The sequence below is a fragment of the Orcinus orca genome, chromosome 5 (assembly GCF_937001465.1).
Source record: "Orcinus orca chromosome 5, mOrcOrc1.1, whole genome shotgun sequence".
NCBI classification, from domain to species: domain Eukaryota; kingdom Metazoa; phylum Chordata; class Mammalia; order Artiodactyla; family Delphinidae; genus Orcinus; species Orcinus orca.
The window spans coordinates 77,359,375-77,373,574 of record NC_064563.1 but is presented as its reverse complement, the minus strand read 5'-3'; the positions used below and the strand labels follow the sequence as shown (position 1 = coordinate 77,373,574).

General features: G+C 37.6%; 1 protein-coding gene across 6 annotated transcripts in view; it reads right to left on the bottom strand.

The window, feature by feature from the left end:
- Positions 1–3,460: 3,460 nt before the first annotated feature.
- The window catches only part of RNF168 (ring finger protein 168), a 42,686-nt gene continuing 31,946 nt past the window's right edge, over positions 3,461–14,200 (bottom strand). For 3 of the 6 annotated variants that reach the window (XM_033403785.2, XM_049710273.1, XM_049710274.1), the window contains exons 6-7: positions 11,896–11,977; positions 3,461–9,138 (exon numbers count right to left, since the gene is read on the bottom strand). In XM_033403785.2, the coding sequence (XP_033259676.1) occupies positions 8,185–9,138; positions 11,896–11,977 (1,036 nt within the window). In that variant the 3' untranslated portion in view covers positions 3,461–8,184. The remainder of the gene's footprint in view (positions 9,139–11,895; positions 11,978–14,200) is intronic. The other 3 variants (XM_033403787.2, XR_007477571.1, XM_033403786.2) reach the window with 3 other exon arrangements.

Here is a 14,200-nt window from a genome sequence, read left to right as displayed (position 1 = left end):
ACAATGAAAAAAATAATAAAGTTGGACCGTACCTTACTCCCTACACCAGGTTGAACATCAAATGAGAAAAAAATATTGAAATGTAAAAAATAAAACCATATAAAATATACATGTTTTGAGGAGAAAGGGTAACATCTTTATAGCTGTGAAGAAAATTCTTTCAACAAAAAAAATCCATTTTTTCAAATGATTGAAAAATTAAACTATTTGAAGGTCAAAAACTTCAGCATGGGGGGAAAAAAAGCACCTTATAATTAAAGTCAATTGATAACTGGCAAACTGCTGTCAAAATATAAGACTAAGGAATTCCCTGGCAGTCCAGTGGTTAGCACAGGTATGCTGGTGGTCAGGTGACTGCACTGCACAAAGAAAACCTCAGATCTCATAGGGAAGTGTGACGGTGTTGGCTGTGCAGGAAGTGTGTTTACTGGCCTGAGACAACTGATGATTAGCTGGCTTTCAAAGCATGAGGCTGTCACTGATTGGTTGGTTTTCAGAGGTGTGTTCAATGAACCAAGTTGTCATTGATTGATTAGACAGGTTTATAACCTGTTCTGGTGGTTACTTGTTACCATGGCTATCAAACAATCAATCTTTTCCCAGGTGTGTGGGGACTCATTCCCATGGGGAAAATTTTTTGTAACTCATTACTTAAAAGGGTCAATCTTCCTAAAACATTAAGAGGCCCTAGAAACTGAGAAGAATGTCTGACAACCTAATAGAAAAATAAGCAAAGAATGCAAACAGAAAATAAATACAAATGGTCTTAGAACATTGAGAAAAAAAAACCAAAACAACAAAAACCCTCAACCTCATTTAAAATAAATGTTTTCTGTAGCGACTGCTCTCAAGACCCTGGAGAAAAACACAAACCACGTTCCATAAAATTAAAGTGTCAAAATAAAGTTTTGACATTTAAAGATAATTTAATGTAGAAGCCACTAAATTTGTTTAGATTTTTAAAAAAATGTATTTTAAAACATTTTATTAAGTATAGTTGATTTATAATGTGGTGTTAGTTTCAGGTGTACAGCATAGTAATTCATATATATATATATATATATATATTTTTTTTCTTTTTCGGATTCTTTTCCCATATAGGTTATTACAGAATATTGAGCATAGTACCCTGTACTATGCAGTAGGTCCTTGTTGGTGATCTATTTTATACATAGTAATGTGTATGTGTTAACCCCAACCTCCTAATTTATCCCTCCCCAGAAGCCACTAAATTTGGAATAAAGGTTTCAGTAAAATACATGATGCATAAATTATTATTATTATTTTTTGCGGTACGCGGGCCTCTCACCGCTGCGGCCTCCGCTGCGGAGCACAGGCTCCGGACGCGCAGGCCCAGCGGCCACGGCTCACGGGCCAAGCCGCTCCACGGCATGTGGGATCCTCCCGGACCGGGGCACGAACCCGCGTCCCCCGCATCGGCAGGTGGACTCTCAACCACTGCGCCACCAGGGAAGCCCCATAAATTATTTTTTTAAACCAAAGAAAAGAGGCATGGTTGGTTCAGCTCCCATCTTTTTGGTAGTTTTTGCTATTATGCAACATTAAAATTGCCACTTCTCCCCAACCAGGGACCTAAGTCTTAGGTAATTAGACCTCTTATCTACTTTTTGGTTTGTGACATGCTAATCAGCACCAAAAAAAATATTTTTCTTCTAAAAGTAAACCAGTTAACTAATGTAATTTGTAGCTTTATACAAATAAAAGCTTTAATTATAAGTTTTCTAAGCATTTTCCAATAGAAGGAATCAAGAACCTTTTTTTGTTTACAAGGTGCTTTTCCAAAAGGACAATCATTTTGAACACTTTTCAAAACAATGAACTTAGAATACATTTGTATAAACTATAGCACTTCAAGTTCTTTGGGAGTAGAAAGGTTGTCACATTGAAACCAAACTGATTAGGTATTATCTCAGTGCCTCTTGCTAAGATTATTACATAATTGCTGTCATCTTATTTTTTGCAATCTAGGATTACTCTGGAGTTGCTTCATTATGATCTATTCCAATTACTAAAATGCCCTCCTTTAAATCTTATCCTGGTGTTCTATTATTTCTAGGGCGTACCCTCCTAGGATCTCTGGGAATTTAGCGATGATGTCTGATGGCCTTAATTTTCTGTAGAAGAAATTTCAGAGGGGTTCTTGGCATCCTGGTAGGTGAGGAATTAGAAAGCTTTGTAGGCACTCGGGACAATGGTGGCTTTAGGTGATTGTTAGCTTCTGTATAGGGTGGCACACACAAACCTTACTCTCTAATCATCAGTTCTGGTCGAGATGGGGACACTTGGGTATACAGGAACTGAACAACTGGCAGGGCTCTCTACACGTACTTGGGAAGGTTCTCCAGTTTTCTTCCATAGATCCTTTATGAGGTTTTACTTCTTCTGGGCATTTGTGCTTAAGCATAATTTCCCACATATATTACTCCATCTTAACAGGATAGGAACTTTCCAAGTTTTTGCCTTAGAGATTTCAAGACATCTTTGTACTAGAATCTATTTACGGAAAACTTCTCTGCTGTATTTCCCCCCCCCCTTATCTCTTAGCTCCTGCCTGTCTTCTCAAGCCTGCCATTCTAAACTCCGCTGGGATATAAAAACACATTTCCAGATTCTCCCAGACTCCTTTGCCAGCAAGCTTCCTATTAAGTTCTATTACCTATAAGAGGTACTAGAAGGGAAGGGAAAAAGGGATATTTTTTTTTGCTGTTCCTATCAGTGTTGCCCCAGCAGTGGCAGTTGACCCCAGCTTCCAAATGCCTTCAACTCTTCTAGAACCAGACTCACCGGGCCCTTTCAGAGTACCAGCAGTAGCTGGGAGGTGTTTCTTTCTCAAACGTCTGAACACCAAGTCTGCAGGGCCCGCTCTCCAAAATAATCCTGAGCACCTACATTCTAGTAACCAAAACCCTTCCTGTGTGTTTCCCAGCTTTGAGGGTGGTAGCCACTTCCTGCAGTTATCATCTTTGGGTTATCTGTGTTCCCTTGTTTCAATACCTGTCTAACCAATTTCCTATACTGCATTTCCTCTGTTGAAATACCTGTTTTGGTTGCTTTCTTAAGTGGATCCCAAGCAACAGATCCAGTATAATCTACATTTGTCTAGTATAAACTGACAAGGGAGTGGGATTCTAATCCTGCAGTAAAAAACAGAGACACCCAAACTTTTTATGGGTCTTAAGAAATGAAGAGGAATGATACAAAAGATGGGCAAACTCAATTTATGATCTCCAATTGAGAGAAAACCTTCTGGATTCAACTAGTTTCATGGGTAGAGCCTAACTGCAGCAGCCTGGGACCACAAAAGCCAAGTTGAAGAGAAACGTAAAGTGAAATGTAAAGTAAGAGAACGGTCCCCTAAGTTGAACTCAGGGTCCATGTTGCTCCAAGTCCTGCCAAAACAAGGAAATATATATTGGGGAGAACAAAACTGACTCAAAACTTGAAGTCATGGTTGTTTATTAAGATCTTTACACAGGAATTAAGATATGGGCAAACATACAGTAGTGGCCCAACTCCCCATTTCAAAGTCTGTAGTGATTTACAAACCTTTATCCATACCAAATGTGTAGAACTTGTATAGGAATTTGAGGAAGCCACAAAATATTTCTGAGAAATGGTTTCTTCTGAGGCCAAAGTCTCTTGCAATCTGGGAACTGTGACACAGGGGAACTTATGGGCAGGGGTCTCTTGTGACATGGAGCTGTAGATACATCTGGTAGGGGAGAGGTGAGTAGTCTTCATGAGTAGACAAAAGGTAACTTGCAATTTACTGGATGCCACACGTGGGTACTTACGGTACACAAAGTCACTGGATAAAGTGAAACTCTCCCAAAAGTGGGAGTGATGGAGTAGTGGGGCTGAAGGATAGCCAGGAGAAAGTCACTATCACTTATTAAGGTTCCTTTTCGAGTCAGGGCCTGTGCCAGGTGCTCTATTACTTCCCTTAACTCTTTTTTTTTTTAAATTAATTAATTAATTAATTAGGCTGTGTCGGGTCTTACTTGCGGCACACAGGATCTTTCTTGCAGCATGCGGGATCTTTCATTGAGGCACATGGGCTTACTTGCCCCGCGGCATGTGTGACAGTTCCCCGACCAGGGATCGAACCCGTGTGCCCTGCATTGGAAGGCGGATTCTTAACCACTGAACCACCAGGGAAGTCCCACTACCCTTAACTCTTGATAGCAACTCTTGGTTACACTGATTCCCATTTACAGATTAAGAAAGTGAGATTAACAGGTAGAGACCAAGTTAAGAAGGAAATTATTCTTTCTTCCCTCCTGCACGACATGCCCTTGTTTTGGTGGTCCAAAACTCATGCACAAATTACTAGTCCCATCGTTCAATTCCTTATATGTGAACTAAGGAATCCAAGAGCCATTTAAAACCATTCTTAGCTCACAGGCCCTATAAATATCGGCGGCATGCAGATTTGGCCCCTGGGATGCAGTTTGCAGACTTCTGTGCTAGGGCTTTCAATTGAGGCCCTGGTGTGTTCAACAGGCTTCCTTCCCCGGTAGGTCCTGAACTCTGTTCTTGTCTCATCAGCAGTGTGAGCCTGACGACAACTCCTCTCTGCTTTTCAGAGGTTTTCAGCCTTTTAGCCTCTGCTCTGAACAGTTTCAAAACTGCAGTTATCTTGATGGGAAAACCGACCTTGTGTTTGATGACCCCAAGTCTCCAATACTGTCACTCTAGCTTCATGAGATGGCCCAGAGCTCTGCCGGTTTCTCTGTTCACCAGCAGCAGCCCTGATTCTCGCCCTGCATTCAGAATGGGCACATGCTACAAACAAAAAAGTGGTTGCAAACATCAGTTTACCTCTCAAATCTCCCCTCTCTAGAATCTTAGCCCCTAAGTTAGTCCTCATTGTTTCAGTAGCTTTCTGATGCTTTTAAGTAAAGCATTTTAATTTTTAAATGTAAAAATTTTACATTTTTATCTGGCTTTTCTCATTGTTCTCAGCAGGACTGCAGGTCTGCAGCACTGCTACCTGAAAAGCATAAGCTTTGCTTTCAAATAATTTAAAAATAGTATATTAAAGCTAAATATATTCAAATTCATTCACAACACTATTTCCAAAAATTTGCGTTATTTTTTTTTTGCACTGAAAAACCTTCCTATGATTCTTAGAATTTAAAGGCAAAAAAGCACTGTCTAGAGTGGTATAGGTTGAGATGTCTAAGTATCCTTAATCTTGTAATATTTTAAGAACATTTAAATTTTGAGATGATATATTCAATATGATTGAAAATTTTAAAAGTATAAAAGAACATATAGAGAAAAGTCATTCTTCCACTCCTGTCTCCCAGCCACCCAGTTTCTCTCCCTGCTGGCAACACTGTTTATCTCTTAAATATATATTTCTCTTCTTTGGATAAATGGTTGCACACTATGTACACTACTCTACATCTTGTATTTTTTGTTTAACTCTATATCTTATAGTTCTTTTTGTATCAGTAAAGTGGGTTTTTTGCTTAATTGCTGTATAGTATTCTATTTTACCATCATTTATTTAGTGTTTCTTGATATGATTAAGGTTGTTTCTAAGCTTATTACAAACAATGCCAAACAAAAATGTTTTATGCATGCCATTCTACATATATGTGAAAACAGCTTTAAGAAATTCCTAGAGGTAGATTGACAAGGTTACCTCTCTAGGGCTTTAAAAGTTTCTATACATACCAAGCAACATATAAGAGTGCCTATTTACCCACATGCTTGCCGAGACTGGGGAAAAAAAAAAAACCCCAAAACAAAACACCTTTACTAATCTGAAGGGTGGAAAAATGTATGAGTATTAGTATAAGTGATATTATGCATCTTTTCACACATTTAAGAGCCACTTATATTTCCTTTCCTGGGAACTATGTTTCTTGGGGAAATAAACTTCTAATTTTCCTTTTGGGTTGTTGGTCTTTTTCTAAAAGTATTGGCAGACACTTTATATAAAGGAAATAAGCTCTTTGTGATGAGTTGTATCTATTTCTTCGCAAGTTTGCCATGTCTTCCAATTTTCCTTTATGGTAGTTTTTGTTATGCAGAACTTTTTATTTTCATGTGTTAATTTTTATTTTTAACTGTGAAAAACACATAGTCCATTTCAATTTTTAACAATTATTTTAATTTTCAGATTCTCAACCTCTGCATAGTTTTAGCACTCCCTGAGAAATTAAACACACTCATATCCCTTCCATAAAAATGGGAGGAAAGTATCAGTAAATTCTAATGACTGACACAAAACATTTACTAGTTTCTCACAAAAATGCATACGTGGTAGTATCAGAAGGACTAATTGAGAAATTATCTTATGGGCTTCCCTGGTGGCACAGTGGTTGAGAGTCCGCCTGCCGATGCAGGGGACGTGGGTTTGTGCCCCGGTCCGGGAGGATCCCACATGTCGCGGAGCGGCTGGGCCCGTGAGCCATGGTCGCTGAGCCTGCGCGTCCGGAGCCTGTGCTCCGCAACGGGAGAGGCTACAACATTGAGAGGCCCGCATACCGCAAAAAAAAAAAATTATCTTAAAACCAACTTTAGTCAGGAAGACTTCTTCACAGACAAATGAGTGGTTATATATGTAAATCCTAAATACATTACACTATTTTCCCCCCTTTTTGGTCATGGACTATTCCAGGAAGATTTAATTATATATAACTTTTAATTTGCAGAGTCACTAAAATGTAAAGCAAAATTGGTCTTAAAAAATATTGGTTTGATGAAAAGATATATTTTAGACAAATTTGGTTAGTTTCTAACTACATTTCAGCACAATCATTACTCAGGGGACAATCACTTTTGAGAAAAGGCAAACTAAAATTTAAATCAGCATCAGAATTCTACCCATAATTACCCAATCAATATTGAAGTAGACGCCATCAAGTATGCAAAGATTACAGAATTTCAGTTACAAAATTTGGAGGAAAAAAATCTTAATTATGTATAAAAACACTGACAAATTTAAGCTAGAATTATTAGCTCTAGGACAGTTCACTGCATTATTACCTTAAAAGGATGGCTAACTAGTTATCAGCAGCAATGCTGTTAAAACAGTTGTTTGCTCAAAGTTGTTCCTATTAATGAAACAAAAGATTAATAGTCTCCAAGTTAAATTTCACAAAATGAAATCGCAGCCTTCTGATTTAACTTTCAGGGGCAAGACAGAGCAAAACCCAAATATCATACTTTCTATTTTTGTCCATAAACACAAATAAAAGTCAGTATCAATACAAAGGTTAACATAAGGAAATAAAAACATGATTAGTCAGGTTCTACAACATAGGATACTGCGACATAACTCTCCTACAGTAAATTCCCCCCCCCTCCACTTTTTTGGAATAGCAGATTAGATAGTATGGTATGAGAAGCTGTTAAAACCCAAATGTTTTCTGTGCCATCTAGCAAAGAAAGCACGAGGAAGAATACTTTGCCAAACTACACCTGCTACTCCAGCCTGGACCCAGTTGTCTGATCATCCACTCAGTTTCAAGGCCTCCAAATTGTCAATCTACCCCACTCAGCCTCATCCCAAGCTTAGCTACTTTTGCATCAAGAGTCTAGTTTCCTTTCTGTCAACTAAGTCCTAATTTTCCAGAAAACTCTGATTTTTCTGCTTTCACGTTGATCCTAACCCATTTTAAGTCAAAAAAAAAAAATGCTGTAATACTTAAAGTAATTGAAGTGGACATGGAAATTAGATTACTTTAGTGTTATGAAAGATGGACTTCAAGTGCTCTGCAAATATATGGGAAAGTTGCAAGAAAACTTAGATTCTAAACCCTGCCTGGATTCCTTAGCTACTTGGTAGATTATAATGTTGCTTTGATTACTAGTCAGTACAAAAAGGTGCGTGAAGGCCACAAAACATGCATATGGGGGGAAATGCATGGAAATGAAGATTTCTTGGGAGTTGGCCAAGGCATTTTTATATCCATAAGGACTGTCAACTTAAATTTAGTACACCAGTGATTAAAAAAGGAAAGGAGTGGGACTCTTGCTTACAACCGAGTTTGGCAGAAACACATTTGTATATTCCTCCCCTGTAATCACACCGTCCTTTAATTAAGGACAGTGAGTATGCCCACGGAGCAGAATTAATGAAAAATTTAAAAAGAATCTATGATAGAGAGCTTCACTAGATTATACAACACTCCCCTTACCCAAGCACTACTTTGTGTATCTCTGAAACATCTGAAAAATACTTTTCTGTGACTTACTAGGCTGTAGGGAATGAGGAGTTTTAGATACATTACAATTATCTCTAGTAGAATTTGTTATCTTTCTTCCATTAACTGAACGTTTCAACTGGATCTTAAAAGAAGGTTGCCAATTTTCATTTTTTGAGCCTCTCCTAGGTTTTGGATGCTCTAGATTAGTCTGTCTTTTGAAGTTTCTATCTTTGGAATTCTTCCTTTGTTCCTTTAGTAATCTGTCTGGAGGTGAGGATGTAGCACGTAACTGATATTCATCTGGGGATCCTTTTTGCCGGTTTGGCCTCATCTGTTCTTGATCCACCTCTTTCTGAAGCTGTAGTGCTAATAACCTGTCCTGTTCTTCTTGTTTATGTCTCTCAAAAAGTAGACATTCCAAATCTATCAGTTTTTGGGTAAAGTTGATTTCTGTTTCTTCTTGGTCTGAGGAAGCTTTGGGGAACATTTTTCTTCTTTTTGCAGAAAAGCATGGATCCCTGACTGCTTCAGACAAAGATTCCTGGTTTTTTCTTTTGGAGATATCTTTACTGATCAGTAGGTGAGACTCTTCATTTTCTGTCTCAACTGTGTTATTTCTAATTATCTGTGTCATATCTGATACAGTGCACCGACTCTCTGTTTTGCCACAAGGCTTAACTGCAGCTTCTCCAGAGTAGGGAACTCTGGCTTCAGGTCCCTCATGATTTATGACACACAACTCTTTTTCATGATTGCTTGGTCTTGTTTTGACTTTTCCTTCAAGGCACCATTCTTTACCACTGGCACATAACTGAGGCATAGGTGACTCCACTGAAGATTGTGCACCTTGTTCATGAACTTCAAGGCATATCTGAGGAGAAAGTGTTGGCATATCTTCCTCAATTTCTGTGTCTTGCCGTGTAGGGCTCTTCACATCACTGCTGTCAGTTTCCTGTAGAGAACAGAAAAACACTGAGTGAACCAGGGGAAAACATCAAGTCGTAATACATAAGTCTAATTACACTGATACCAAAGCTGAGTTGTCACTATAAGGTAATTATTATTATTACTAATAAGATATATTAATTCTTAATAGTATTTTTATTCTGTGTGCCAATTTAGATTAAGGTATTTCTTCATTTTCACTCCCATGAAGACCTACAGTTTAAAATCCACAAACTAGTTCTATATATGGCCAGGAGCTGGCACCATGACTTGATTTCTCATCTTACAAACTTCCTCTAGCCCAGGGATTTTTAATCCCTTTTTGTGTCACAAACCCTCCTCCTTTTGGCATTTTTGTGAAGCTTACAGACCTCTTTGAGAATAATATTTTTAAACATAACAATAAATACATAGGGGGACTTCCCTGGTGGCTCAGTGGTTAAGAATCCGCCTACCAATGCAGGGGACATGGGTTTGAGCCCTGATCTGGGAAGATCCCACATGCCGCGAAACAACTAAGCCTGTGCGCCACAACTACTAAAGCCTACGCGCCTAGAGTCCGTGCTCTGCAACAAGAGAAGCCACTGCAATGAGAAGCTCACATACCGCAACAGAGAGGAGCCCTCACTGGTTGCAACTAGAGAAAGTCCGCGTGCAGCAACAAAGACCCAACACAGACAAAAATAAATACATACATACGGAACAATTTATATTGCAACACAATTATTAAAATCTTACAATTTATGATGTAATAATGCATATCTATTAATACATTAAATAATAAGATCTAGTGGCAAGTCTAATAATTTGTAACACTGAAGGAGGGATGAGTATAAACGATATTTCAAGAGATCTGCAACAAATGTAATGTGATTAAAAACCAGTGTTATCTATTGGTGACAAAGTCACAGGTACTGTTAACAGTATTATGGTTTACTGGTTTGCTGCCTACATTCATAACTAAAGGAAATGCCAAAATGAGAGGTCAGGTGGAAGTAAAGATAAACTTTTCCTTATATCTAGGTTCATATGTACTCTGTGGATTCTACCCACAGACCTTAGGTTAAGAACCCTTGCTTTAGCCAGTATAATTCTTCTCACTTACAGGTCTTGGGTAAGTTAAGACCTAGGATTAGTTTTGACCATGAGAAAGCCTTAAGAAGAAAGGTTTCGGTACTTCCCTGGTGGCGCAGTGGTTAAGACTGCACGCTCCCAATGCAGGAGGCCCGGGTTCGATTCCTGGTCAGGGAACTAGATCCCACATGCATGCTGCAACTAAGGAGCCAGCGAGCCGCAACTAAGGCATGCTGCAACTAAGACCTAGCGCAACCAACCAACCAACCAACCAACCAAATAAATGAAATAAATAAAAAAGAAAGGCTTCAATGAGAACTTGCTTCAAAACAAAAATTCCTCCTTGTTTGCGATCTTAAATCTGTTCTTTTACCTACTTTGCTTTGCATTTATCATTCCTCATAAGATTTTTTATGAACCAATGTAGTTTGGATTGGACAAATTCTAGGTTGCTTACCTAGTTTTGCTGTGAATATTAACACCAGGATAGGAAAAAAAAATCCCAGCCTACAATGCCTCTCCCATCAATCCTTAGTTCCAGCATAAGCCAGACCATCTGGACTTGAATTCTCCCTCTAATACCTCTACTTAAGGGACACTGAGCAATTCTCTTGCCTCTGCATGCCTCAGTTTTCTCAACTATAATTGGGCACAAGAAGGGTACCTTATAGAGTTGGTGGCTGTGATGAAGATTAAAGAAAATAAATACATTATTTGGCACATAAACGTCCATTAAATGTTAGGTGCTATAAAACCACCTAGCTAAACTGAAAAAAGTTTAGGAACCTGTGAGTAAAGGGCTAATAAAACTTCTATGTAGGAAACTGACCTTGGTGTCAGCTGGCTTTTCCTAGTTCTATTTTGCTGGAAGCCTGATACAGGTGAAATGTCACCTGTGTTACTAGGCCACATAGCTTATGGTAAAAATGACCCTTACTGGTGAACTGCATCTGTACTAGGAGAACTAGGAGTGATCTATAAATACCTTGCAGGAAGCCAAAGCTCAGGCCTTCTGTAAGTGACTTACAACTCTTTGACTGGCTGTGTTCCTTCCCAAGACCCCTGGAAGCCACACCCATGAGTTGTTACAGTAAATAATTTACTCTTATGGGGCATGGGACTTCTAAGTCTGGGTGGTTACTACACTCCTCTGCATGGTCTCACTTCCAGGCCATCACTTAGAAGCTCTGCAGTGAGGACTCTTGCTGAACAGATACGCCTGATGTCTGATGCTACCCTACTAGCACGCTTTGTTTACCATTGTGTAATCCTTTAAGTGAAGCTGGTACCAGGGGTAGCCTATTTAGTTTTGTGAGTCTGATGATCTCGGTCAGGGATGTACAAACTACAGCCCATGGACCAAATTCAGCCTGGTGCTTGTTTTTGTACAGTTTTACTGGAATAAAGACAAGCTCATTTGTTTATATATCGTTATGGATGCTTTCAAATGACAACAGCATCATTGAACAGTTGTGACTGAGACCATTTGGGCCACAAAGCCTAAAATATTTACTATCTGGCTCTTTAGAGAAAAGGTCTGCTGACTCCTAGCCTAAGTGAGCATAAGGTGACTAAGAAAGGTTGTTCCATTTACTATAGTGACTTAAAAAAAGTTAGGAAACTGCAAGTATTAACATTCTATAGCATTAATAAAACTGCCAAGCCAAGAACATCTTTAGCATCCACATACCTTAGACATGGAGTCTTCCCTGTCTTCTTGTACAACTTCAGACTGTGATGCTGACCAAGGCTGAGATTTAGGTGACAAATACCTTAAAAAAAAAAAAAAAGTTTGCCAAAATTTGAATGCTTTGAAACACAAGTGGCATGTATCCAACATAATAAAGCCAGATTAGCTATTTATGCTGAAGGCTGTCTGGCTTGCTGCTTGGCTGATTTATCAGAAAGAGTGTAATTCATCTCCCTGTCTCAGGTATTTTGGTCTATTTCTGGAGCAAAACTTAGAAGTCTGAGTATTGATATATTTTAGTGAAAAACAGCAGAAAAGGAAGTAAAAGTCAAATCTAAATTATTCCTTAATTCTCAAAAGAATTTAAACGGGTAGGTACTAGCATCAAAACAACGTAAGACTGTATACAGTCTTCCCCAAAGTAATGGAACTGACATTTCAAGTCAGGAGAAGGAATATGTTAGTTTCTTTTTAATGCCAGTAATTCTACATTTTTTATCTCTATTTGAAAAATGGTCTATGATTAGATTCTTTACCATTTTGGTATAGAGATTTTATTATATACATATTTTATATCAACTATCTACTTAGAGATATAAAAGATTTATCAATGTATCAGCATAAGAGCACATCTCTAAATATCTAAGCATCTTTAATAGGCTGTTTGCCACTAAAAATATTAAGTCTGTAATATAATGGAAAACATAAAAGAAATGGGAATAAAAGGACAGGTTATAAGAGGTTAGGTATATTTTTTAAATATTTTTTTTTGGATTTTGTTAAAAAAAATCCAAACACATACAACTCTGCTCAAAAATGGCACAAATGTTGGCTGTCTTCAAGTGGTGGTAACTTTGGGTGATTTTCAAAGAGCAGCTAGCTTTTATAATTAAAGAAAACAATGGAAAAATGTCTGATTGCAAATATGTAAAATCATAAGTTCCATTGTCCAAAGCACCAACGTGTAGCATATAACATTAAAATAAAATCTAGACAAAGATCTCATATAAAGAATAAATATCCCTTATAGACAAAATAGTATCCAAACTGCATATTTAGTTGCATCAACCTAAATATTTACTCTGAGAACTTATGAGAATAAGAACTACCTCTCAGTTGATAAAACAGGAGTCCAGGTTTAGTCTCATTTTAATTTTGTTTCCCAAAGCTGAAGAATTCCTTCTGCCAATGTTAGATATTAGTAACCAAGTATATTAAAACCAACATAGAATTATTACAGCTTAATAGTTGTTCAGAAATCCATAAGCAGAAAACAAAACAAAGTGTGATCAGATACCCATCTAACATAATTGGTGAAGATTTGTGAACTCTCTGGGATATTGTTTATTTATAATAACCAAGTAATATATGAATACATGTAGGAAATATGTGTCATCATCCCTTTCCATTCCTATTTGCTTCCTCATATGTAACCAATTTTTTAAAAAATTATTTCTATATACTGCATACTATCTTTTTTTAAAGCTATCATATTCTTTTGTGATTTCCTTTTTTCACTTATGTCTTATAGATCTTTATAAAAAACTATATACATAGGCCTACCTCATAAAAACAAATAGTTTACAAGAAAATAGTTACAAAATATATGTAAGGGGTGGTGGTAGTGGTGATGTAATTAATTGGGCGATTGGGACTGACATGTATACACTAATGTGTATAAAATTGATGACTAATACATCATAGTTACAGGGAGGGAGATACTGACTGGGAAAGGATACGAGTGAACCTTTTGGAAACAGTCTGTATCTTAATCTGGAGTGTGGTTTATACATATGTAAAAATTCTCCAGAAGTTACATTTAACATTAATATATATATACTTTAAAAAGTTTTAAAATCTTATATTATCATAAAAACCCGTACACTTATCACTCAGTTTAAGGGGAAAAAAATCACTGATTTTAAAATTCTTTATGGGGCCTTCTCTTTGTGCCCCAGCTGACAGGCTACAACTATCCTAAGATGCTCTTATCTCTTGCTTTTATTTATTTATTTTTCCCTTGGTCTATTTTATTTTTATTGGGGTATAGTTGTTTTATAATGTGTTAGTCTTATGTCTTGCTTTTAAAAATAGTCTTAACACACACTAGTACCCCTAAACACTTTATTGCTTAGTACTGCATGATTTTGAACTTTACGTATATGGAATCATACTACATGTATCTTTCCACAACTTGACTTCTTCACATGCCTTCCTGAATCAGGCATGTTTTCCTTAGCCAGAATTCATTTTCATTGCTGGAAAGTAACAGTATTCTGGTCTACTGTTGGACATGTGGGTGCTT